At 42.2% G+C, this 26603-nt stretch overlaps 1 protein-coding gene across 1 annotated transcript; it reads right to left on the bottom strand.

Moving 5' to 3' along the window:
• Positions 1–1270: 1270 nt before the first annotated feature.
• Positions 1271–20722, bottom strand: Ddo (D-aspartate oxidase). The gene is made up of 5 exons (XM_071613133.1): positions 20636–20722; positions 18607–18782; positions 14918–15026; positions 11300–11476; positions 1271–3165 (listed from the first exon to the last, which is right to left on the bottom strand). The coding sequence occupies exons 2-5, from the start codon at positions 18776–18778 to the stop codon at positions 2598–2600; spliced, it is 1026 nt and encodes a 341-aa protein (XP_071469234.1). The 5' UTR covers positions 18779–18782; positions 20636–20722; the 3' UTR covers positions 1271–2597.
• Positions 20723–26603: the final 5881 nt, after the last annotated feature.

The raw sequence follows: 26603 nt of genomic DNA, 5'->3' as shown, positions 1-26603 counted from the left end.
TAAAATTTCCTATGTACCAGTTTATCTGAACTTAATGCAACACCACCCCCTGGTGGACATCTATAGAAAAGTTCTCATATTTGATTGGAAAATTTTAAAAAAGATTACTGACAACAGAATGCGTTACAATTCATATTACACATATAGAGCGCTGTTTTTCATATCTCTGGTTGTACACAAAATAGAGTCACATCCTTCGTGTCTCCTTACATGTACTTAGAGTAATGATGACCATCACATTCCACCATCTTTCCTCCCCCATACCCCCTCTCTTCCCCTCCCTCCCCTTTTCCCCTTTGCCCTATCTAGAGTTCATTTAATCCTCCCACCCATCCCCCCAGCATATTATGAATCAGCATCCTTAAATCAGAGAAAGCATTCAGCATTTGTTTGTTTGTTTGTTTTGGGTATTGGCTAATTTCACTTAGCATTATATTCAACAGCTTCATCCATTTACCTGCAAATGCCATGATTTTATTCTCTTTTAATGCTGAATAATATTCCATTGTGTATATATACCACATTTTCTTTATCCATTCATCTACTAAAGGGCATATAGGTTGGTTCCACAGTTTAACTATTGTGAATTGTACTGCTATAAACATTGATGTGGCTGTGTCCCTATAGTATGCTGTTTTTTAAGTCTTTTGAGTATAGACCAAGGAGAGGGATAGCTGGGTCAAATGATGGTTCCATTCCCAGATTTCCAAGGAATCTCCATACCGCTTTCCATATTGGCTGCACCAATTTGCAGCAATGCATGAGTGTGCCTTTTCCCCACCTCCTGGCCACCACTTATTGTTGTTTGTCTTCATGATAGCTACCATTCTGACTGGAATGAGATGAAATCATAGAGTAGTTTTGATTTGCATTTCTCTAATAGCTAGAGATGTTGAACATTTTTTCATATTTGGTGATTGATTGTATATCACCTCCTGAGAAGTGCCTGTTCAGTTCCTTGGCCCATTTATTGACAGGGTTATTTGTTATTTTGCTTGAGATGTTGAATATTCCTCCAATCACACCCTCCCAGCCTACAGTTACCACCTAGTTAATCCCTATGAGTGGGTTAATCCACCAAGTATGTTACAGCTTTCATATTCTAATCATTTCACTTCTGCATATTCTTCATTGTCTCACACATGAACTTTTGGGGAATAACTCATAAATATAATACAAGGTATCCAAATGGGAAATAAAAGAGTTAAATTATCCCTGCTTATCCATGGCCTATTATATGCAGAAAACGCAAAACAACTTACCAAAACAGTTAAAACTAATAAATGAATTTATTAATCTATAGGGTACAAAATCAACTTACAAAAACTTAGTACAATTTCTATATGCCACTAATGACCTTGCTGAAAATAAAATTAAGGAAAAAAATAGATTATTGAATACATGGGCACCTCTGCGCCTCCAGCAAAATGTTCTTTTCAAACAAAGTCAGATGCAAAAGCTCAATGAGCAAAGAAAGTCAAATCGGAAAAATGCTTGGAGCTTTCTCTTTCCCACATTCTCATGGCCAACTCCATGTCTCCCCCAGGATATCTAAAATAGAATTTATTATCACTTAATATAAGACATTGCCCCCAAAGTTAAAAGAAAATTTATTTCTTCTTCTTAATCTTCCTCACCTTGATGACTAGCACCTTCTTTTCCATCCACCCAAGCCAAAAATCCTCCTGAAGATTCATAATACACACAGACACATTAAAGGATCTGAATATACCTGAGTCCAAAAGCCAGGTTAAATTTATTTAACTCAGAAATTCCAAAACTCATTTTATGACACATATTCCCCTCTTCCTCCTTACTTTTTAAAGACTGAAAAATACTTTGGGGCTTTATTTCATTCAGAATGATTAGTCTATCTCAATTAGCAAATTAGCTCTTTGGATGCATATATCATTCAATATTCAAAAATGCTGAGGCAAAGTGAACCATTCAGGCTGGCTGCCAATCATGTGTGGTAATGAAGCACACAACCCTTGGGTGATGGGCCCCAGGCAGCTACGGAATTGATGCCACATCCATAGGCAACCTCATCTGTCTTCCACCACCATTACCAGCAGAGGGGAAGGAGAGGTTGCCAAGTCCTAACAAGAAATCATGCTTTGTCTTCAGTAAAATGTACCAAGTCTGCAGCGGATGATCACCATGTCATTTTATTTAGAGGAATTATAATGTTCACTTGGCTATAACCTTGGAGGATCGTGAGCAACTCTGCAATCGACAAGGACTTTTTTCCGTACATTATCTCCTCTTGTGGATTTATGAGCCAAAAGATATCAAAATACCTGCAACTTCTGGCTTTCATATAAATTAGTATAGATCCTTGAATATTAGATCCCAAAATGATCTTAGCCTACAAAACAAGTATTTTTTTTAAAAAAACTGAAATAGTTCTGTGCCCTGTGTTGTTAGCACTAGACTTCCTAAGTGTATGGATACATGCTGCATCTTTTCTAATTTTGAAAACAAAGACTGTCTAATTAAGCTTTCATGAAATGGAAAAGTTATTTGAACCTGTTCTGGAGCTTAAATTGTGCTTTGATCAATAGTCTCTGGGGTTATTTGCTGTCTTTTCATGTCATCTATAGCTTTGATGTAGGAGACGGGGTCCTGCGGGCCTGGACACACTCGCTGACCAGTCTGGCGGCCTCCATAGCAGAACCCCAGTGCACTGAGATGCCCCCACTCCCGTGGCCATAGTGGTGGACCACAGGCAACCTCTGTCCCCCGTGGGCTAGGAGCTCTTTCTGCAGCCGCACGCCTGGCCTGACGGGCCTCAAGCCCACCTTCTCCTTTGTGATACAGGCTCTGTGGAGGGAGGGCTCCAGCACACAACACCGGGAAAAAATATCTCTGCTAATCTGTGCATCTGGGGACAAATTCCAGTCTCCTTTCTGCCTAGTTCCACCCAGGGTTACATGGGAGGCACCAGGGTAAATATATGTCAGCCCACTCCCATCTCGGATAAAATGCTTCACCCAGGGGGCCTGAACTTGGAGCACTTGGCCCCTTACAGGGGAAATCGTTGGGTCTCCTGCAAGCTGTCGGCTTCCCAGGCCTGTGCAGTTGACCACGATGTCAAAGGACGGCTGAAGCTCCCACAGGTTTCCCAGGCATCTGGTGAGTAGCAGGCCTCCACTTTCTTTTATCCTAGGGAGAAGAGACCATGGAGTGAGCCTCAGCAGCCACCCTGCTCAATCACTTCCAGGAAGTGGACAGAGACACAGGAACAAAAGAGATGTGGTGATCTGATGGACAAACACAACAACTTCAATTTTTAGCCATCCACAGAGAGATGCGTTGCATCTTGGAAACCAGGGATTCCCAAGGTTTTTTTTTTTTTAAGTGAAAACCTATTTCAAAGAATGCACCACAGGGTTGGAGATGTAGTTTAGTTGATAGAGTGCTTGCCTGACATGCACAAGGCCCTGGGTTCAATCCCCAGCACCCTACACACACACACACACACACACACACACACACACACACACACACCACACAAAAGCACAACAAAGGAAATGATGTGCCTTGCCATTTTTATATTTTGTAGAGTTCCTATGTCATTCCAGATGCAAAATAAATACCAAGCTGATCTGGTATTTTACATACCCATTTGTTGTTTATACCATTCATTTAACACCTAAATTTACTGTCTTTTTTTATTATTAGTTGTTCAAAACATTACATAGTTCTTGACATATCATATTTCATACATTTGATTCAAGTGGGTTATGAACTCTCATTTTTACCCCGTATACAGATGCAGAATCACATCGGTTACACATCCATGTTTTTACATACTGCCATACTAGTAGTGTATGTTGTATTCTGCTGCCTTTCCTATCCTCTACTATCCCCCTCCCCTCCCCTCCCCTCCCATCTTCTCTCTCTACCCCATCTACTGTAATTCATTTCTCTCCTTTGTTTTTTTTTTACCCTTTCCCCTCACTTCCTCTTGTATGTAATTTTGTATACCAATGAGGGTCTCCTTCCATTTCCATGCAATTTCCCTTCTCTCTCCCTTTCCCTCCCACCTCTCATCCCAGTTTAATGTTAATCTTCTTCTCATGCTCTTCGTCCCTACTCTGTTCTTAGTTACTCTCCTTATATCAAAGAAGACATTTGGCATTTGTTTTTTAGGGATTGGCTAGCTTCACTTAGCATAATCTGCTCTAATGCCTAAATTTACTGTCTTAAACATTATATCTCATATTGTTAACCCTTGCATGTCCCTTGGTATCAGTCTGTCCTCCTTCATTACATGGTTGGTCCTGGGGTCACATATACTCTCTCCTCTCCACTTTTATGCCTACAGGGATGTCAGCACAAGAGGAACACAAAAAATTTGCAGCTGATGGACTTAATTACAATTGTGGTCAGTAATTTTTTTGAGCAATCATATCAATAATGAAAAGAAATGGTTTATCTAGGTTCTAATGATAATTTTTAAATTGTGGTAACATACATAGAACATAAAATTGACCATTTTTAAGTGCACAATTCAGTGGCATTAAGCACATGCACCTTGCTGTGCTCCTACCACCACCATCCATAACAGAACTCTGTTCACTCTGCAGAACGGAAACTCTGTAGCCATTAAGCAATAACTCCCTATAATCTTGTCATCTTAATCTTAATCCCTCATAATCCTATAATCTTATTCATAGGTCACTTGTAGAATATAGAAGATTTAATATAAAAGACTCAGCAGTTCTGTTCAACAGATTCAGGTTGAATATCTAGAAGCGAGGCAATGCTAAGAGGGACAAAAGGCGGGTGAGGCACGGTGTCCTTCCTCAAAGGCTGACAGTGTAAATAACTGGCAGAAGAAAGTTCTAAACACACACACACACACACACACACACACACACACACCTCCCCATTGGTTCTCTTTCACTGGAGAATCCTAACAAATACAAGGTGATAGGGTACCACAAAGGCATCCTCTCTCTACAACTGCTACAATTCCAGCACATTCCAGGGAGAATCTGAAAAGAGATGCCACCAGCAACGAAGGGCCAGTGCTTATTCTCTCCTCCTGCTCCTGAGAGAGCAGAAGTGGCCATGCCGGCATTTCTGCCTTCAAAGTCAGATAAACAGGTTTCATGAGATGGACAGCATAAGAAAAGACAGAGACTTCCAGAGCACAAAGAAGATGTGGGTGAAACCATGGTGAATCATGGCATCATTTGGCCACTGGTTTTAACTGAGCCAGAAGGGACTCTTTAAAAGTCTAGTGTTCTGTCCCCACCTCCTGGTTGGAAAGTTCAGCTGAAACTTGTACCAAGATCTGTAGAAAATTGGCCCTCTGACACTGGTTCCCGTTTCCAGAAAATGCGGCAAATTGATGAGGGTGGCACATTGCTGCACAAGTGCCCCACAGACCCTGACCCCAACAGCTCAGCTTCCTAATCTGTAAAACAGCATCTTATGTCAGTGGGTTCCAACTTATCTGCAGAGACCTGTCTCCATCCCCTCGGTCCCCACACTCCCTCCCTCACAGAGACCACTGAAGTGTCTCCACGGAACCATTTGAAAACTCTGGATTAGGTTTGTTTATTATTCAACAAATATTTACAGAGCACTCCAGTTCTAGTCACTGGCATTTTTACCCTATGCATCCTCATTTGTTATTCTGAAAAATCTGTGACACAGTATGTCCTTAACCTGAGAAAGCCATCTGAGAAAGCCAAAGGAAAGAATCTGGCCAAAACCCACACTTCACAGCCACAGAGAACGAATAAAACCTTTGATGTGACTAAAGTGGTTAAAAGTGAGAGAATGAGTCCAGGACTTTTAAAAATCTTTTAGTTTTTAGTTTAGTTTTATATTGTTTTAGTAAAAAAAAAAATCTCATAGATAAAAAGTATTTAATGCAGCAAATTTTATGGGCACAAGTTTTTAGTTATCTCAGTGGAACAGTTTGGGGGCTTCGATTGTTTTTTAAGTGTTTAATGAGACGTGAGTATTTTCAAAGGTGAAGTCACTCTGTAAAGCTTTTCACCTCTATCAATAAGATAGAAAGAAAATTAAACTGGGATTTTTGTGACGATACTGAGCAACACATTGCCATGTGTTTATAAGTCTTTATAAAGCAAATACCAAGAAAAATCTTTAAGGAAGAGTGTGGAGGAGCTCTACCCTTTAGCTTATCAAATTCTCTAAACTGTAATCCTTCCCCCATAATGTGGGAATAATAATACTTCAGAGGCTCATTGTGAAAATTAAATGAGACACCATCTGGTGAAGGCCTGACACAATGCTCAACACATTGCAGTTGTTCAATAAAGATTTTTTTATAAGAAAAATAAAGGGCTTAGGGCTTTGTTTTGCCACTGTAAAATATAGGACCTGCTGTGCCATCTTTGAGGATATTGGCCCTTCGCAACTATACAGCATTTAGGTTTAATTATGGCATCACATTAAAAAAAAAGTTTTATCATTATTTGAATGTTATCTGAATCATCATCTGATCACTTTTTAAATGTTATCTTAGTTTTGCTCTTATTTTAATAGATTATAGGTTCCATGTGTTAATGTTTGGACACGATGTTCTGTGCTCCAGTCACCCTGGTTAGAATTCAGAATTATTATCCTAATTTCGGGAAATAAGAGACCTTATCAGTCTTGAGACTGAAGCAAATTTCTTAAAGTCACTGGATTTGTTTTCTTAGCGATAAACTAGGGGTAAGAGTACATTGTTCACAGAGTTGATATGTTATATAAGAATTCAACAAATGCAAATGTCTTTCTCTTCTATTTCAATAGTCCCCTGCAGGAAGCTGCTGATGAAAGACCAGTCCCTAACTGGAGATTCCCTGTATGGTCAGATGGATGGGCTATTGGAAGGCCCTGTCAAGCTTTATGTGCGGAGTCCCCTCCTTGTATCTCAGGAAACCTCCTGAATATGCATAGAGACTGGTCATCTTTACACGGTTGCAAAGTGACCACCCAGCAATGACCAGTCATAATTACACATCCCACCAGTACATAGGAGGAAACCATCTTTGAAGCTCAATGCTGACTTAGCTGACCAGGTATCTAAAAAGTGACTTCCATGACCAGGTGAGGTAGTTATTTGATATGACATGGTTGGGGGTATAAGAAACTAGATGACTTTCCTCTTGGGGTGTCCTGCAACTAAGCAAGATCTTATCCTAGAGAAAGAAGGAATACTATTGTCCCAACCTCCCACAAGGAAATAGGAGCTCAGCTTGCTAAATAGCCCCAACCCAATGTCCTTTGGTCTTTACCCTCAAACATAAAAGTGCACGTTTTTGCCAAGCCTAACAGTCAGCATAGCATCAGCCTGATCATGATATGGGAGGTGACAGGCAAGGACTCTTCCCTTCACTCTCTGAAAGTTTCAGAAAAGCGGGAGACTGTGTTGGGTATGGCTGACCATGATGGGCTTGCTCAGTACTTCTACCTCCCTTCCCCCACCTCCCACCTCCCACCTCCATCCTCTCTGTACTATTGGAACTAGAGGCAATCCCCACCTTCCACCTTCCATTCCTTGTTATGATGACAAGGGAACGGGTGGGGGGGGGCACTAAGCAGGAGGTGGGGCTCTGCTGTAGAGGCAGCCTTGAGGACAGTGGGGACCAGGAGTCACAGCCTAGGCAGAGCTAAACCAGCAGAGACAACACAGTGACCTGGAATGCACAGGCTAGGACCCACTGGCTGAAACTTAGAACCCAATTGTTTTGTAACTAAATGAATAGAAAGTGGACAAAAATTGGTTTTGTCACTTAAGATTTCTGAATGGCTTCTAATTTGGCCAAAGGTAGATATTTTAACTCTACTTTGAGACAGACTGCACCCGGTTTTGAGAATATTATCCACATAGGCCTCAGGCTTATGCAAATATAAAGTAAAAAGTTCCTCCTTTGGATCTAAGCCCAAGTTGGGGAGAGAAGTTTGCTCCTCTGGAGACCAAAGGCTTGGAAAACTCTGCCATGTGGCTCAGCCCAGGAGGAAGGAAGGTGGCATCATGCCCTTCCCCCGCTGGCCTCCCAGGCCCGCTCAGCATCCTCCCTTAGAGGTTGAGGGCTCCAGTGCTTAGAGAACTGGTGAGGCCCCAGCAGGACTGCTTGGAGCCAGGGCTTTAGAGCTGGAGAGAGACATTCCTCTCCAATAGCACGTGAAGCCAGCTCCACTCTGACCCCAGGAAGGACTAGCCCCTACCAAGGTGCCTCTAGATCCTCAAGTTAGTTGAAATGAGAAAAAGAGCAAGGTTTCAAGTCACTGTGTGAAGATGGGTTGCAGAGGGGAGGTGAGAACCACTGAGGGACTTGGAAGCCACTGCTGAAGACACAGAAAAATGCAAAGATGGCTGGTACCAGGATCAAGGACCTAGATGGAGGATGGGAAGGGCAGGGCTGACTGTGAATCAGTGACATGTGACAACTGTATTAAATGTAGCCAGGTGGCATGCATTGGACATGTATAATTAGATGTAGTGAATTTTTAAAATTATTCCTTGCTTTCCACCTAAAGAATAACACCTTATGAATAGTGATCAGAAGACTAAAAATGTTAAGTCTAAGTCTATTGGTCCAAAACCAAGAAAACTAATTTAAGATCTCAGTTTGCAAACAATACTATGCATATAGACTTACAGAGGAAACAGACCCTGTTTCTTTAAGGCAACACTTAATGTAGCTATGCTCAAGATAACTTACCGTAGTTAGAGTTTTAAAATGTTTTTTAATTTCCCAGTGCAACTAAATGTGCATGGTGTCATTTTGACCTGACCAGCTTACCTCATCTAATGACCATAGTCTTCACTGGTCCTCTGCTATGACTTCTCCAACAAAATAAATCGTATTTAATTTCACACTTCTCTGAATACACACCCTGGCCTTGTCAACTCTGCACTCATATTAAACACTTTGAAATCCCATTCAGGCACAGAACAACCTCTAGCGCCTTCAAGGAAGGGAACATGACTGAGACCAGGGCTTTTACAGCCAGGTTGGTCCTAGAGGGGAGTGGCCATGCACCCCCTGGTCCATCTAGCTGGTGAGGCTGTGGGAAGAAATTCACCTCTGCAGCTGCATAGGTTGGGTTAGCTACCTAAGCCCTAGTGGAAGGCCCAAGGGTTACTGCACCTCACACAGCCTCCATCCATTCCCTAGGAACCTCATGGCCATCATGAGAAAAAAATAAGCATTATCTTTTTTCCACCTTCTTGCATAATGCCCTCTCAACCCAGCCTTAGCTAATCAGGGACAAAGGGGACTGCTCCGGTTCCACCCTGTGTCTGGGGCCTTTTGCCTCCAATTCCACTCAGGGATAGTGGGGGAGAGGGGGCAGAGGAGACGGGGAGAAGAGGAAGGAAATTCCTAGGGGGAAAAATGCATAGGGGCACTGGAATAGGCTGTGCTCTGACCACCTGGTTTATATTGAGCAGGAGGAAAACAGGTGATATGCACTGAAAGAGACTTTTGCTAGTCAGATGTGCAAGACTGGCACAACCTATCTCAGTGCTGATGTACAGTACAGGTACATACGTCTATATAGCTGTGGAGGAAGTCACAGGAATCAGGGTGGATGGGAGAGCACAGAGTACAGAAGAAAAAGATGGGAGACAGAGCATCCTCCCAGAGAGAGGCCTTATCAGAGAGTAGGAGGGAGGTGTGGGGGAGTTCAGCCTGGTCAGTGCTGTGGTCAGCACAGGCCTTAGAAGGCAGCCTGCCAAGTGGCAAGCTCCCAGGAAAGGGCCACCCTGATTTCTGGTTGTCATCAAAGGCAGGATGACTCTGGTCCTTGCAGGATAATTGATTTAGGTTGGCTGCCTAGTGGAAGACTTACTGCTGCTATGATTCATTTCCTGGACAGAGCAAGTAAAAAACAGCAGAATTGAATGCCACTGTCCAAAGATATAAAATATGACCTGCATGGAGGACTAAACCTCTGAGGATATTTTGTTTGTTGGTTTGTTCTGGAAATTAAAGGGCATTGTTTGAGCAGCCGATGATCTCTTCTGTTCTTTGAAAAACACTCAATATCTAAGTAGTAATAAAATAATATACGTTTCCTGGGAGCAGATGTAATTTCAGGAGGATGGTGCTGAGGTAGAAACCGTTGCTGTAGGGCTTGCCAAGTGAAATGCTCATTTTTGAGTTAGAACACTGAAAGCTAAGCACTTACATTGTGTGGAAGAGGCGTAGGAGGCAACAAAATACACTCTGAGTGTGAAGAATAGGCAGGGATTGTGTGGCTGCCCATCTGGGTCTGCCCCCGGGAGGCATGTGGGTGGCAGCCCACAGAGTGAGCCCCAGGCGCCCACCCCCTCACCACCACCTGCCCTGCCTCCCAGGCTAAAATCCTCACCATAAAATGCTTATCTTGGCCTGAGAGTCCCTTCCCTGCAAAGGCTCCCCTGGGAGCAAATGGGACATGTAGCCTTCTTCCTCCACCACGTTGGCCATCTGGTCTGGCCAAATGCCAGGCATGTACACATTCCAAAATCCAGAAAAAAAAATCCAAAATTCAAAATGCTTCTGGCCCCCAAAATTTCAGATAAGGGATATTCAACCTGTACACAGACTTGGGAACCAAAAGAACCTATTTTTCACAACAATTAATGTGTCTGTAATTTTCAGAATGAATGAAAAAGAGATTTATTAATGTATTTTTAAAAAAATACATCCTTGATGTATTTTCTAACTGGAAACAAGAACTCCTGAAAACCAGGCCAAAATGCAAGTTCAAGGTATTACGGGCTGAACTTAGTCAGTAAGCAATTACATAATTGGATAAACCCTCAATTTTAGAGTTTTTACTCATAACAAAAGAAAATAATGAAGCCTATTTTTTTACTGCAAATGAGAAAAATTCAAAAATAAGTTCTAATAAGCATAAGATATTCTCATCCAAAAAACTAAAGTAAATCATATTACTTTATAACTGAAAAGTAGTCTCCAAATTTCTCCATTTTACAGCACAGGAAACTAAGATACTACTTCAGTAAAGTGGGTTTTACTGGGAGTCAGAAGAACAGGGGACATATTGGGCATGAGCATCACAGTGCATGCTGTAACCCCATAAAACACATTAGTTACTGTGTGCATGGTGTGCACAACTTGGTCCTTGTGACTGAAACACAGTCTTCAGACTGTTTTACAAAACTCCAGACATTGGTGAGTGGCAAGACACAATGTAAAAGAGTCCGAGAGGGCCCAGAGAATTTCCAATGTATGTTTGCTGGATAGCTATGAATTTACTTATGGCTGTGACAGAGGAAGGAAGAAATCTTACAAGAGCCATTTCAACCCACCTTTTCTCCAACCAGGAGAGGTAAGCAGAGGTTTCACATTTCAGGGTTGTAAAAGCCTGACCAAACACATGTTGAGGGAATTTCTTCAGCTCGGCCTCTGTCATCTTTCGAAATCCCAGAACCACATCAGCCCAGAATGGCACTTCTTCCGCAGGAATGCTCTGAAATATCTGCCAACTCAAACATAGTAAACCGAAATTTTTCCTGAAATTTTGCAAAATAATTTATTTCCAGTAAACTCCATGTGACATTCTCTAAAGCACTTAAACCATTTTCTTTCTGTAAACACAAAGAGAAAAGATCTATTCTTCCATTCTCTTGGGTTCAGATAACTAAATAACTAAATTTCAAATGTTCATGGTTGGAAGAATAAGACATTTTAGAAGTAACCTTCTGGGCCAAGAGTTTAGCTTAGTGGCAGAGGTCCTGGGTTCAATCCCTAGCTCCGCAAATAAATCAACAATAAAAAAGTATCCTTTGAAGATTGAATTCAATTCATTTTTTCTAAAATGCTTTTAAGCCCAGATTTTCTGTCTTCTTATATCATGATTTTTTGAAGAAAGATTTTTCTGTTGTGCACAATGCTTTACATAAATATAGTAAGCAAAATGTCAAAAGTTTCAAGGCTAGCCGTGGTTTTGAAAAAAATATCTGAATTGCAATAATTTGCACCCTTGCTTCTGGCACACTGTATAAAATCATGAATTAAGTTTTAGGTCATCAAGTTTAGCTCTAGGACTAGAGAGAAATCTAGGGTCCTGATTAGGAGTCCTGGTGGGTCACAGAGTGGTTGGGGCTGATAAGCCTGGAATGATATTTGTTGCTAACAAGAAGCTTGAAATAGTGCTACCAATAGCTGTTGCATAAACGTTTACATTTATAAATATTGGGTTGTTTCCATCAGTAAATACAACCATCATTGCTCTAAAACAGCAAAGAAATATAAGTTTAGAGCTAATGATGTGGTCATTAATGTACCAGAATTTCTATCTGTAAATAATTCAAAGCAGCTCCCAAGGGAGTATATGAACGAGGCTTACTGCATGGCCTACAGTGGTCATTCTGTATGCTCCCTCTGGACTGGAAAGAGACCACAGCTCCACCACCATCTGCAGGCCAAACACTCAGAGGGCTATGCCTCTAACCTTGCTCTCTCTCTCCCAAGCTCCCAAAACAGATGCAGACCCATGTTCGTGTCGCTTACTCCTCGCTATGTTAATCTACTAGATCTCTCTCTCTCTCTCTCTCTCCTTCTCTCCCACCCGCCCCACACTCTTTCCCTATTGCTTCCCAACTCAGAAAATGGCACCTATCTACACAGACGTTTATGCCAGAAACCCAGAATCATCCTTGATTTTCTTTCTCCCCTAACCTACCACATGCCATCAACCATCAAATCCCACCATATCTCCCAAAGTATTTCTAAAATCCATCTACTCTCTGTCCCTGTTATCAAACCTAATCTATCCAACCATCATCTATCTACCTTCCCACAAATCTTTTATCCATACTACAGATAAAATACTTTTTTTTTTTTTTTGATACCAGGGATTGAACCCAGGAGCACTCTGAGCCATCCCACATCCCTAGCTCTTTTTTTTTTAGACAGGATCTCACTAAGTTTCTTAGGGCCTCACTAAGTTGTTGAGGCTGGCTGGCTTTGAACTTGCAATCATCCTGCCCCAGCCTCCTGAGCCACTGGGATTAGAGGCATGCACCACCATGCCTGGCCAGATAAAATACTTTTGAAATGCAAATATGATCGGTTACTTCAATGTGTAAAATCCCTCAGTGACTCCCCATGGCCCTGGACTTTCTTTAGTCCCTCCAATAAACCAGAATTGCCCAGGACTCAGGTCTGTGGGCTGTTCCCTTTACTTGGAATATTGTCTCTGTCTCCCATCTTGTCTCTGCCTCATTCACCTCTAAATATCACAAGACTAATTTAACACTCATCCTGAGGATCTCAGACAGAACACTTTCTTTTTGCATTGTTTCTTATACTTTCCCAAAGACTTGTACTCTTACCTTGCCCACTCAGGTCTCATTTGTAACTTATTAGATTTAGTATATTCCCTGCTGACCATAAGGGCAGAACTGTATCTGTCATCCTTAAAAATCTACTTAACACCTATTTATTATGCATCTATGATATGCCAAGAAGAATTACCAAATTGTTTATTACTATGTCCCCGATTCCTAGGAAAGCACTTGGTGATTGCTGAATGAGTCATTATGAAGAAAAGAATAAAGTTATATACTTATACCAAAGATGCACAGGACATTTGTAAAGTCTTACCCTTGAAAGGACATAAGAATTGTGGTCGTGGCTGTTTCCAAAAAGTACTGAGAGCCAGAGTTCGTGAATTGGGCTGGTTCATATTAGTTTTGGACAAAAATAAAGTAAGACCATAACTCATGAGACTAATTTTTCTATGCAGTTCATTGACTGGTCCTGGAGATGGAGAAGAAACAATCCATAGCTTGACAGAGAAGCGAAAGCTGCTACTTTGGGTAGGAGCTTTTGGAAAATTAGTAATGTTGACATCATCGTAAGGTTTCTATGGTGAGAGAAGGCAAGAAGAAGAAAAGGATAGAAATCATCCAGATAGAGGAGTCTACACAGGAGAAAATGTCAGCAAGAAACCTGACATAAGAGAGATGGGCAATTTTTTTCAACAGTCATAATGGTACAAAGATGCAAAGGTTTTGAGAATAGGTAAAAGGTCTTAGCCCTTCTGTAGGCTAGGCTGTAGGGCATGAACTGTGTCTGTCCCACAGGACAACACAGGCAACATGTCTTCTGTCACACAATGACATCAAGACAAATTAAAATGGAGAGAATGCTTTGTGACCTTCATTTAGGAGGATATTGAAAGTTATTGTCATATTTACAATGCTTAGTTTGTGTTAGAAATGTTAAATAGGATTCATTTTTAAACTTTCATTTAAGTATGCATGCCTTCTAAAATTAGATATTCAAAATCAAATAAAGGTGTGCTGACTATTTCAGAAATGCTTTTTTCTTCTCCCAAATGGTACTTGGAAAGAAAATTTCAGTGATTGCAAAACTTGCTCCTTTGGAACATCTCATTCTCCAAGGACACCAAGTAAATAAGATGTCCCTCTATGTTTTGCTTCTACACACAGTGTCACACTTGTTGGCTTTCCAGCAGCCATACCATCCCCACATAACCCAAATTTGGGGTTACCTGCTATGCAGACTTTCTGGTTTTGTTTCTGGTTTGGGGGCTTGGTTGTTTGGGGGGCTTGTAGAAACCTTACGATGATGTGATGTCACATTAAAGGTGTGGGGAGGGCATATTTCCAAATCATTGCATATTCCCTGAGAAAACTCAAAAAAGCTTTTGTAATGAGAAACTGTTAATAGTCACTTATAGTTTAAAAAAAAAACTAATACTATAACTTGTCTTTCTTGCATTCCTTTGAGTGAAGAATGTTCTTCTTTAGAAAGAATGTTCTTTCTAAATCCTCCCACTCTTTCTAAATCCTCAGCACTCTGCTCACAGCAAAGATTCAATAAATATTTTATGTTGAACTCTAGTATCTGCCCAGATTATTCTCATTTCTAAAATAACTTCACATTCTTTCTCTTACCCTGACACCAGATGAACACCAGCATCTGCAGCTTCCGCAGAACAGGCAATTGCATACAGGTGATCAAAGGTGTCTTTAAACCACCGCTTCAGTGTATGGATGGGTGTGTCTGTAGCCATAGAGAAAAGCAATGAGGAACAGAAAAGAAAATGATGATAGCAGCATTGTTCTGATAAGCTCCTTTCTAGAAACTGGGGGAGGGGGAACAGGGAGCCAGGAAGGAGCATTAGTTAAAGTACCCCATGGTGGTGGAGGATGGGTCAGTGACCAGAGTTTTGGATGCTGACACATGCTATCCAAACCTGCTCACATAATGATTAATCATCGGAGGAGGAACAAGCCAATCAGCCAAAGCTTAGAGACATGAGAGCCAGCTGGAATATACCTTGGGCACAAGGTATATTTCCAAGGTCATTGAAGTGTCCATAGCCAGACTGAGCTAAAATGAGTTAATAGCTGAGGAATCCAGCTGGCCAAAGAGTGGAGACAATAGGAGAAAGGACTGAGGGTCTCCTTCCTGAAGGCTAAAAATAAGATGGATAACTGGGCGTGTCTGTGGGGCCCAGGTCAAACAGGACAGAAAACGGACTACATGACAATGGAAAGTCCCAAAGGCCTGCCTCACGGTGGTGAGCTCCTCAGGCCAGATTTCTCTGCCAGTTAACCTCCACACCATGGAGTCATGGACCAGCTCAGGTTAGCATTCCCAAGGTCAGCAGGGTGAGGGGGACCACACCATCCCCCAGACATCCCTGCTAGAGCACAGGAGGTTGCATCTGGGTCCAGCTTCTGGAACAGTGCCAGGCCTATCATAAAAGAAACAAGAGGCATGGTTTGAGGGCAACAAAGACGGTGTCCAGTGTAGGTACAGAGAGCCAGCACAATCCAGAGGACAGAAACCTTAACTGGGGTGGAGTGTCAGGACATTTGATTCCTGTGGAAGGTCATGAGGGAATGTTCAGGATCAGGCCAGAGACCAGGGAACAGTAATTGCAAAGGGCCACTACCAATAGCCACAGAGGACATGTGGAAACTGAGGCAAACAGAATATTGGGTGGGCTCTGCTTAAAGAAGGATCCCTGGAAATCACAGAATAGATGGAAAGGCCCTTGGAGACATCATGCTCCTCAATAAAAGGTCACGGAGAGCAAATCAGCCACAGGATTTTTAAATAATTCACTTGTTATAGAGCCAATAGATATTTCTTTAATAGTAGATCTACAGTGTCTTCATTAAACATGTGCCTGTGCCAACTCAACACTGTATTCTAAGATTGCAGGCGAGGGTTGCTGATTTAAAAATAGCAAAGGGGGCTGGGACTGTGGTTCAGTGGTACAGCACTCGCCTAGCATATGTGAGGCACTGAGTTCGAGCCTCAGCACCACATAAAGATAAACAAATAAAGGTATTGTCCATCTACAACTAAAAAATAAATATATTTAAAAAAATAAAAATAGCAAATAAATAAATGATAAGCTGCAGAGAGAGCTATGGGGGACCTTGTTATGATTTGGATCTTAAATGTCCCCCAAAGGCTCATTTGTGAAAGTCTTTGTGGGTGATTGGATCATGGGAGTCCTGACCTCATAAACGAATTAATCCATTTATGGATTCATAGTAATGGGTTTGGTGGGAGAGGCTTTGTTATAAAAGCAAGTTCTCTCTTCTTTCTGTCCTCCATGAGGTGAGCAGCTCTATCATGTGGCTCCCTGCCAAGATACTTTTTGCTTTGTCACAGGCCCAAAGTGATGGGGCCAAGCAACTGAAACCATGACCTAAAATAAAACTTTCCACATTTAAGTTGATTATGTCAGATATTTTTGTCACAGTGATGGAAATCTTACTAATACTGACCTCCGCTGAAGTATCCCCAATGATCTATGTCAATATAGAGGGCTTCTGTTGAAATGAATCTCCCATTCCCATCCCAAACCTTAAAAAACAAAATAGCGACTGAGATTCACATGCTGCAGAAGTTATCCCAAAAGAACAGATAATTCTAAATGAACAGGAGTTAAGCAAATCTGATAATCTGACTCAAATTCAAGTGCTAGTAAAACAAAACTGTAGCTGGAATGGCAGGAATAACAGCAAATGCTGATAGAATCCTGACTGTGGGCCAGACTCTTTTCTGAATGCTTTACCTACACACTCACTCATTTCTCATAATAACACTACAGGATAGGTATGGTCCCCATATGGTATTGACATTTACTACTGGGGCTGATGTGAATCATGGGAAGAATCCCAAAGAGAAGATCAAAGTTTTTATGTAGCAGCACTAGAAAGAGACCCGAGTACAGATACTCAGACACCCAGCCATGTTATAATAGAAATAAAAATTTCAATAGTAAGGCAAAATTGAGAAAATCTTCTAGAAAATGAGTAAAATAAAAAGAAAGGAACATAGAAACAGGGATGGGGGGAATAAAAGATCTGGAGACCAAGAGCAAGAGGCTCCCTAATAGCAATTCCAAAAAGAGAGGTAAAGTCATCAAAGGGAAGGAAACTAACAACTGAGTAACTCAAAATGTAGACTGAAAAATATAAGCTTCAGGATTAAAAGGACAGGGAGATTTTCATATTCCAAATTGATGGGTTTTATAATTGTTATGGCTTATGTGTGAGGTGTCCCCCAAATGCTCATGTATAAGACAATGCAAGAAAGTTTAGAGGAGAAATGACTGAGTTTTAATACCCTTAATTAATCAAATGATGGGATTGAGTGATAATTGAAGGCAGGTGGATAGAGGAGGTGAGACTTTGGGACATGGCTTTCAGGTATATATTTGTATTTGGCAAGTGGAGATAAACACTTCTCTCTCTCTGCCCCTGCTCCTTCCTGATCATCATGTGAGTGGCTTCCCTCTGCCACCTTCTTCCTCCATGTTGTTGTGCCTCACATGGAGACCCAAGGAATAGAGCCTGCTGTCCTGGGACCGAGAAGTGAGGAAAAGGAAACTGAGTATGAACCTCATTAGCTGCAAAGGAATTTGGGTTTCTAATGATAATAGCCCCCTCCTCCCATTTCACACGAAGAAAACAAAATGGAAAGGAAGCATGAACATGTGCAAAAATTAATGCATCTTCAAGCCTAAATCCATACGGACTGGTTGCTTTTATACTGGCTTAGAAGGTAGGAGAATTTGAGTCCTGTTACAAGTAGATTCTGAATTGATGGCTATTACTGGTATCAGTGTCAAGACTTAGAGTCATCAATTATGCAGTTTTTAGTGCTATTCATTTACTTCTGCTCTCCGTCTTCTGGGAACCTTGTAGAATTCCATCTCCTGGTCTCCTGCAGAGGGGTGAGGTCATGTGAATAGCTCTGCCAATGAGCTGCCATCAGAACTGAAAGTCACTTCCTGGCTAGTGTTTGATCACAGAGGTAAGACCCTCTGGAGCTCTCTTGCCTCCAAGTCCTAGGATAATCAGAGTGTTGCCCTAGGTTATCAGTTTAGGTCCCTGGGATAAACTGAACCCTTACTGCGGCTCAATGGAGGTTCAGTGTGAGCTGCTGAGATTCAGAGATTGTTTTGTTCTGCCCATAACTGAGCCCTTCCCAAAAGATGAACATATAGGACATTAAAATTGCACGTGACGCTGACACACACAGCTAGCCTTCTTGGTGGACAGAATTCCATTAACCTCCTTCATATCTGAAAGAGGAGCTCAAGTCCCTCTCTCACCTGGATAAATATGAGGAATAAGCATCCCGGCGGCCACATCACTGGTGGTATCTGGAGTAAATTTGTCTGAGATGATGGTGATGGAGCATCCAGGAACCAGTTTGGAAATGCATACGGCAGTGGAAAGCCCTATCACACCTGCTCCAACGACTGCAATCCGTGCTGTGTCCATGGGCCTGTGAGGAGGGAAATGTGGGCTGCACACCTATTTGGTAGATTATTCTCTCTAGATGAAGTTTGATCCTAGGTTCTTTTCCTAGTTCAGTAGTCTCTCAGAATAAGACCAATAAACACAATAAATTGTGTTTCTTGTGGGATAAAGTGAAAATACTTGTAAACTCTCTTTCCATTAAATAATGGGGTCTGGACAACAAGGTCTCCTTGGGCATTCAGATACTAGTGTAAAATCAGCCTGGGCTAGCCTTTAGCACACACCAACAGTAAATTAAGCTGTGTCTTGGGGGAAATTTCTGCTCATTCTGCCCTTTCGTGAACCATGGTCCCCTATGGGGAAGACCAGGAAAGGTTGGTGAGGTCAGCGAGGCAAGAAAAGCAACAGGGCTTCAGTCTTTGCTCCTGAATCCCATCTCATCCCCAGGAGCAGTCACGAGAGGGCAAGACTCCAAAGCAATTTAGAACTTAACTTCTGTTCTTTGCAGATATGTTTTGAACAAAAACAACATTGCAGGGAGTTTGAGCACTGAGCTCATTACTTCCTCTCCCGTCTTCATTTCTCCTAGAAGCCCACCCTCCCTCGCCCTTCACTGCCAGTGTCCTGCCTACTCCCTACTCCAGCTTGGCCCTCACCCCTGGGCCTGAATCACCTCCTTGGACAATATGCTTTCAAGATAAGGGAACCTGGGTTCCTGTCTGGACTTGGTCCTGGGCTGGTCCTAGAACCTGGGTAGTGGCCTGTGGCCTCAACTCCCTTATCTATAAAATAGATCAAATTCTCATTGGTTCCCTCAGGTGGTGAATATGAGAGGCCCACCAAGGCTGTCTTCCAAAGGGGCTTTTGGGAGGATACGCATGGAAACACAGGAGGCCCACATCCCACAGCCTGAGCTGGGCATCCTGAAGCTGGAGCTAAGAGTGGCTGAGGGTCCAGCGCCTTCTCACCCCTGGCTCTGGGCAGCAGGATCCCATAGCACCATGCTCCCCTATCAGCCTCCCTGCCCACCTTGGCTTCCCTGTTCTTCTACCCACGTCTGCTTCTGCTGTCTAACTCTCTATGTCAGGCTCAAGTTCAAACTCCAGAAAGAGAAAAAAACAATTGTTCCAGATGATCATTGCCACCCCTGTTGGCAACGTTCTGGCACCAAGCAAGCTGATCAGGCTAAATCAGGCTAAATTTTCCCTTGACATAATCACTTTTCTTGTCCAAAGAGAAATGGCCAGGATATCCGTCACATGGCACAAACCATGGCTACCTCAGATAGAGGTTCACCTTTGCTCAGGAGGGGCTGTGGGCAGAGCAATCTTTGTGGGACCCTGCTGTCAGTGGTCTCTGCTGAATTTCCTGGCTCTGAAGGTTTTTCACATTATGACCCTTTAAAGCCCTCCAGTGAGGTTAATTTAAAGTCAGTGAGGTTAATTATGTGTCTACACATGTCCAAGGTCATCAGTCAACTTCATGTGTGGGCTGTCCAAGAAGGAGCAGTACTGCTAGGAACGGTGGAGTGGTCTAGGCAGTGCAGTAGGAAAGGCTGAGGAATGTAGCCCTGTGCACGTCGCCCGGCTTGGAGAAAGAAGGCAGTCGCCAATGCCCTTACTAGCTTTGCTATTTCACACTGGCACCCCCTATCCAGCAACTTTCTCAAAATAGCTCCAACATATTAAGAGGGAAAAGTCATCAGTGGCTAAGGATAACCAGCTGTCAGAGGGAAGAGGAGTGAGCCAGCAAGATACAGCATGTCCTGTATAGTCACCCTTCAATCCCTGTCCCCTGACCCCCGCTAAAACGCAGCCCCAAATTCCCAGGGTGTGGACAGAACCGACCCCTGAGCCAGAAGAAGGGAGATTCAAGTACCTGTCTCTGAAAAGCAGCCTTTCAGCCCACTGAAGGCTCTGACACCAAAACTTGTTTTCCAGTGACTGCTTGGTCTAGTGCCCTGAGACACCGAGAGAAAGTAAAACTGCTTCTCATTGGGGAATTATTAAGGACATTCCTTCTAATCTTACTTGCCATTGGTCCATGTAACTGTGTGTTACTGATTCCCCACCCAGGAGAAAAGAGCAGGTGACCTCATCTTGCAAGCTCTGCAGAGCTGGGTCTCTGCCAAGACTCCAGGGGGATGGTGCGCCCTCAGCAGCCCTCCCTGTTTGGTTCACAAGCTCTCCGTCTCACTGCCGGCCTGAGATTTTGCCAAATGACTGATGTGTGCGGTAAATAACGGTGGCCTGTGCAGCCTCCAGCAAGTTCCAGCCAGAAGCAAACACCCGTTATCTCACTGGGCTGCCCAGAAGTAGCCACCATCTCCCAAGGGGTGCCTGGCTCCGCTAGTCAGCCGTGGAGGGTGCTGGGAGAAGGGAGTGAGGGGAGTACAATGGTGTGTGTGATCACTAAGATGCCAGACAATCCGGTGGCAGCTAGAAAACTGATTCCGAAAAGCACCTTGGACAGAACTCAAATATTTAAAAAAGCGAGCCAGTGTACACTGTGTGCTAGGCACTGGGAACTCTGCAGTCAGGTTTACTTCCAGGGAGGTAATTTGATGAATCAAAAATTGGATAATAATGTTTTAACTAATATAGAATATTAAACATTGCCTTGCACTAGACTGTATATAAAATAACTTCCTGTGCGGTAGGAACTATTATTACTCTCTCCACTCCACAGACAAGTATATTGAGGGTCCAAGACAAAAAGAAAGGGCCCAGGGTCTCTTAGGTAGTAAATTCCATTCCAAGTATCAGATTCCAAGGTCCAAGCTCTTCATCAGTGCATGCACTTTGGTGTCAGGAGTCCTGTCTGTCTTACCTTAAATGAGTCACCTAATTTAAGAATTTGTTTTCCCCTCTGATAATTGGAATTAAACTAAGATTTCCCTTGCAAGAGCATCTGATGAGTTAAGCTATGTAAAATTCTTTATAAGATGGTCTTAAAGATAGAGGGGGAAAGCAGTTTATATTCTTTCACTCTCAATACTTTCACACAGTCACTCAATACAGAACATTGCTGTGATCAGATGTGTGGGGTGGTTTCTCCACATACCACGCAATCAATTCTGCAGATTCTCCAGCAGACACCAGCTGGGTTGTTCCCTAATTCAATTCAATTCAATTTGGATACTTTCTACCTGGAGATAGCCTCAGATTTCACAGGTTGAGGGCTCAGTCCCCAGGACAAGCCCCCCATCACACACACACACACACACTTCAGATGCCAATTGCAAATTTCAAGGGTTGCCCTATGACCCTCTGACCATTTATTAGGGTTCCCACAATGCCCTCCTCAAGTTCAAATAATTTGCTCGAGATGTTCAAAGACTCAGGGAAGCACTATTTGGGTTGACTAGTTCATTACAAAGGATGTAGATGAACAGCCAGGTGGTAGAGATACACGGGGAAAGGTTTAAAGAGTCTCTTGGCCTTTCTGAGCACAGCATCCTCCAGGAACCCATGTGTTCAGCTATCTAGAAACTTCACCACACTGTCCTTTGGGGGTTTTATGAAGGCATCTTTACATAGACATGGTTGATCACCATTCATGGATAACCATTGGCTATCAGCTCAACCTTTGGCCCCTCTCCCCTCTGTGGAGGTTGAGGGTTGGGGCTTAAAGGGTAGACCCCTAATCATGTGTTGGTTTTTCTGTAACCAGCCCCCAACCTAAAGCTACCTAGGCACCTTTGTCCACCTATCAGCTCATTAGCATACAAAAGACACTCTTATCACTGCAGGGATTGCAAGGGTTTTAGGATCTGTGCGTCTAGGATAAAGACCAAATATATATTTCACAGTATCACATGCAGTGTCCTTATTTTATTGAGCACTACTACCAAATCAATCAAGAAAATATACAGAGCAGTCCCTCCGCCCAAGGTGCACTTCAAGAGCTGTTAGAGATTTAGGGTTTTCTAAGATGGTATTTTCTCCCTCCAGTACAAGGCAGAGCAAGACAACCCTCTAATTAATAGCTGAGCTGTGCTCTCACAAGGGACAGGAGCCATCCAGGGGGGAGGATGGGAAGTTGGAAGGTCCCAAAGAATTAGTGGCTTGGAGGGACAAAGAAGAGGAGGGAAAAGATCTCCTGTTACATCTGAGGGTATTCATTCAGCAAAGAATTGAAGAACAGGACACAGAGATGGCAAGCAAAAAATAGATTTATTGCAAAGGCAACAGAGATACAGAGAGAGGCTTGTAAGAGAAGGGGCCCCAAAGCTGGGAATCCAATAGGGAGATTTTGGCGTGTTCTTTTTATGGTCTCTGGAATGTCTTCCTCTCCTTATCTCTTCCCCTGTCCACACACTCCTCACTATTATTGATTGGTGCCCCTTCTGTCCACATATTTTTTAGTTTTTCTATTGGATCTCCCACTTAGGAACGTGAGTACGGAAGTGTCTGTCTGATTGGGTCTCCCACGTGGGTCCAGGAGCACTTTCGTCAAGTAGGAAGTTGACCTCATAAGAAGACCCTCTCTATGCTTCTTTGTTCTGGCCTTGCCCCTGACCCCCTCAATGGCCATCCTGCCCTGGTTGCCTAAGTTCCCTCACTCCAGTTGGGGGGATAGTGTGAACAAATCCACAGGCCAGAAGAGCAAAGTAAGTTGAGGAAATGGTGGGAGGCACCTGGGGAGGTGGTGTGTGCAGGGGCAGTGTGTGGAAGTGCGGGCACTCTGGCTGGATGGAGGACTGCATTTGGAAAGGAGTGGGAGCCATGGAAGATAACTAGAGGGTCCCGCCTTCCTCCTGCAGGTCAGTGCTCTACTTTCCTCTTAAAATCAAGAAAAGGAGGAACCATTTAGTTAGAAATGAAAACCAGAAAGAAAGTGGTATAAGACTAATGGGTCTTCTATTTTTGTTCATCACTACAGAGCAATAGCAATGTAACTTGAATGGCAGGTCATTCAGTAAACTGATGGGGGAACCAACTTAAGTATCATTGAGGATAAGAGCTATAAAAGGGACTTTAGAGGCTATACAGAGGGATCTAATTTTTTTTTAATAAGTGAGTGGCTGAGGTCCAAAGAGTTGAAATATTCTGCTTGAGACTGCAGGGGAGCTCAGCTTCGTATTCTTCTCCAACACTTTTTCAGAAGATTTTTGACCTTGGCCTGCAGAGACCCCCAAAGCCTCACCCCTGCAGTGTAGGTAGGGCCTTCCACCTGCCCAACCTCTTCTCTGCTCCCCAGGAGTGTTAATGTGATGTGTAGGCCTTCCCGATATGTCCATTGCCGGTGAATGAAAGGTCTCCAACCAATGGGACTTGTACTCTTCAGAAAGCTATTGAAGAAGCAAGGTTCAGGGACCTTGCCTCAGAAATAGGTTGGGGAGGAGTTTGGGAAGAGGCAGAAAGGAGTGAGCTCAGGACAGCTCACACTGATTTGTTGGTTAGTAGCCCTTATTCCAGACTCAAGGGCAGAACCTATAACTGAGCCCTTTCTTCTTTGTGAACTAAGACTTTCAGGACTTACTTATTGGGACATCCATGAAAACCTCTATGATTGGTACCTGTCAGGGTGGGTGAGCTCAGAGAGAGGAGGAAATGAGTGTTAACAACTAATTGACTCAGATAACTGGACATTCCTTGTAAAATAGTGTTGCATTGTGGATTTTGGAGATAAAAATAACAGCCATTACTTGATTACTGGCAAATTCAAATAAGATAACAAACACCCACAATTCCCAGACACTCCACTGAGGGAAGTTTGCAAAGACTTTGGCTTCCATGTTCAGTTTTTGTAATCTTATATAATAAAATATACCTCTTTGCCATATACAAGAATTTATTAAGTTTACCTTGACATATATCATTTTACAGAATGAACCTTTTTCCTTTAGAATGGTCTTTGATAGGAACAAAAAAAGACAAGTAACCCCCTCTAAACTCATCATTGAATTGAATGTAATCTGAACATATATTGAATATGAACAGTATGCCTTTTTAACAGTTATTCAGGGAAGCAAAGTCAGCATTTGTGAGGTATGACATTTATACAGTTTCAAAATATATGCATATTTAGAATCAAGAAAAGGAAAAAAATGCCTAAAGCCACTTGGATGCCATCTGAGTGGTGGGGAAATGTGATAGAAAAAAAGAGAGATGGGCAAAGACAGTGGTTTAGCTGATTGCAATGAATATGCCTTACTTTTGTAAAATTTTATAAAAACTTATGCCCAAATGAACCCACTACTAAGGTCCCTCATAAAAGCCAGTGCAAATGAGGGGAACTGAAGTTTATGCTTCATTAGCCTCATGGTTAGTCTTCCCTGCAGCTTTCATGGGCCCAAAGTAACCATCAGTGCATATATAAATTGCAAAGTCCACAAAGGAGGAATCAATGTACATAAAGGGCAAAATCAACGCAGGAGAGTGACTGTATGGTGGAACGCTGAGCAGACTGGGCTCCAAATGCTCATTGGCCAAGATCAAGACTAGACAGAGGACACCTATCATACTCTCACTGATCAAGTGGTGGAATAGTGTACAGAGTATGGAGAATATCAGCTCTGTGCAGAGGCATGTAGTGATGTAAATATGTTATTTCATGTAATCTTCACATTCCCAGGAAAGACATTTTATTAGGATCCTAAATTTTCAAATAAAAAGACTAGAGGTAAAGAGAGGTTGATTTACTTTTGTAGAGGATTAAAGGCAGACTTTTTAAATCCCAGGCCTTCACTGCTTCACATACTTCACTGCTTGTCAAGGTCAAGTTAGTTAACCTCAGTTAAATAGGTCTGAGTAACAAGGTTGTCAACCTGAAGTTTATCTACTTTTTGTGGTCTAGTCTCTGAAATTTCCAATGCTGGAGCAAAGTACTCCTTCAAATATTTACAGAGACACACCTGATGTGCTATGGCTAAGTTCCAGCTATTACAGATTATAGCATCACTAAGTTTTCCAAGTATAAAGTCAAAAGGCTGCACATACTAAGAAATGCTCAAGCAGAAAATTATGTTTGGCTTCTGCATAATGAATATTTGCTCACTGTTAAAATGAAAAGACATTAAAGAAAAAATATTTTTCAATTAAAAACACTTATCAAGTTGCTAGATATAAGATTAACATACAAAAATGAAACAAATTTCTTTATGTTAACCATATGTATTTAGAAAATGTTGTTATTAAAAGTTTGGCACCTGTTGAGGAAGTTTATACCTAGGAATAAATCCAACCAAAAATATGCCTGACCTTTGTGGAAACATATTAAAACATATTATTATTATGTTTTATATAATCATTAAAACATATTAAAATACACAATAACCAAGCTATGGAACCAATATAGGTGTCCTTCAACAGATGAATGGATTAAGAAAATATCATATATACTACTCAGCCATAAAGAAGAATGAAATTATGGCATTTGCCAGTCAATGGATGGAACTGGAGACTATCATGATAAGCGAAATGAGCCAATCCCAAAAAAACAAAGGGTGAATGTTCTGATATGTGGATACTAACTCACAACAAGGGAGGGTCGGGAGGGGAAGAATAGAAGTCTACTGGATTAGACAAAGGGGAACCAAGGGAAGGGAGTGGGGAGGGAAATAGGAAGGACAATAGAATGAATCGGACATAACTTTCCTATCCTTGTATTTGAGTACACCACCAGGGTGATGCCACATAATGTACAATCACAAGAATAGGATCCTGATTAGAATAAATTATACTTCATATATGTATAATATGGCAAAAAATTCTACTGTCAAGCATATCTAAAGACAACAAATAAAAAACATATTAAAGATGACCCAAGTGAACAAAGATAAACCATAATTGTAGATAGAAGAGTCAATAGCAGAATAAAGGGTAAATTTTCCCTAAGTTAA

The sequence above is a fragment of the Marmota flaviventris genome, chromosome 6 (genome assembly GCF_047511675.1).
Source record: "Marmota flaviventris isolate mMarFla1 chromosome 6, mMarFla1.hap1, whole genome shotgun sequence".
NCBI lineage: Eukaryota > Metazoa > Chordata > Mammalia > Rodentia > Sciuridae > Marmota > Marmota flaviventris.
The sequence above is the reverse complement of the archived record's forward strand: the minus strand, read 5'-3'. Positions and strand labels throughout refer to the sequence as shown.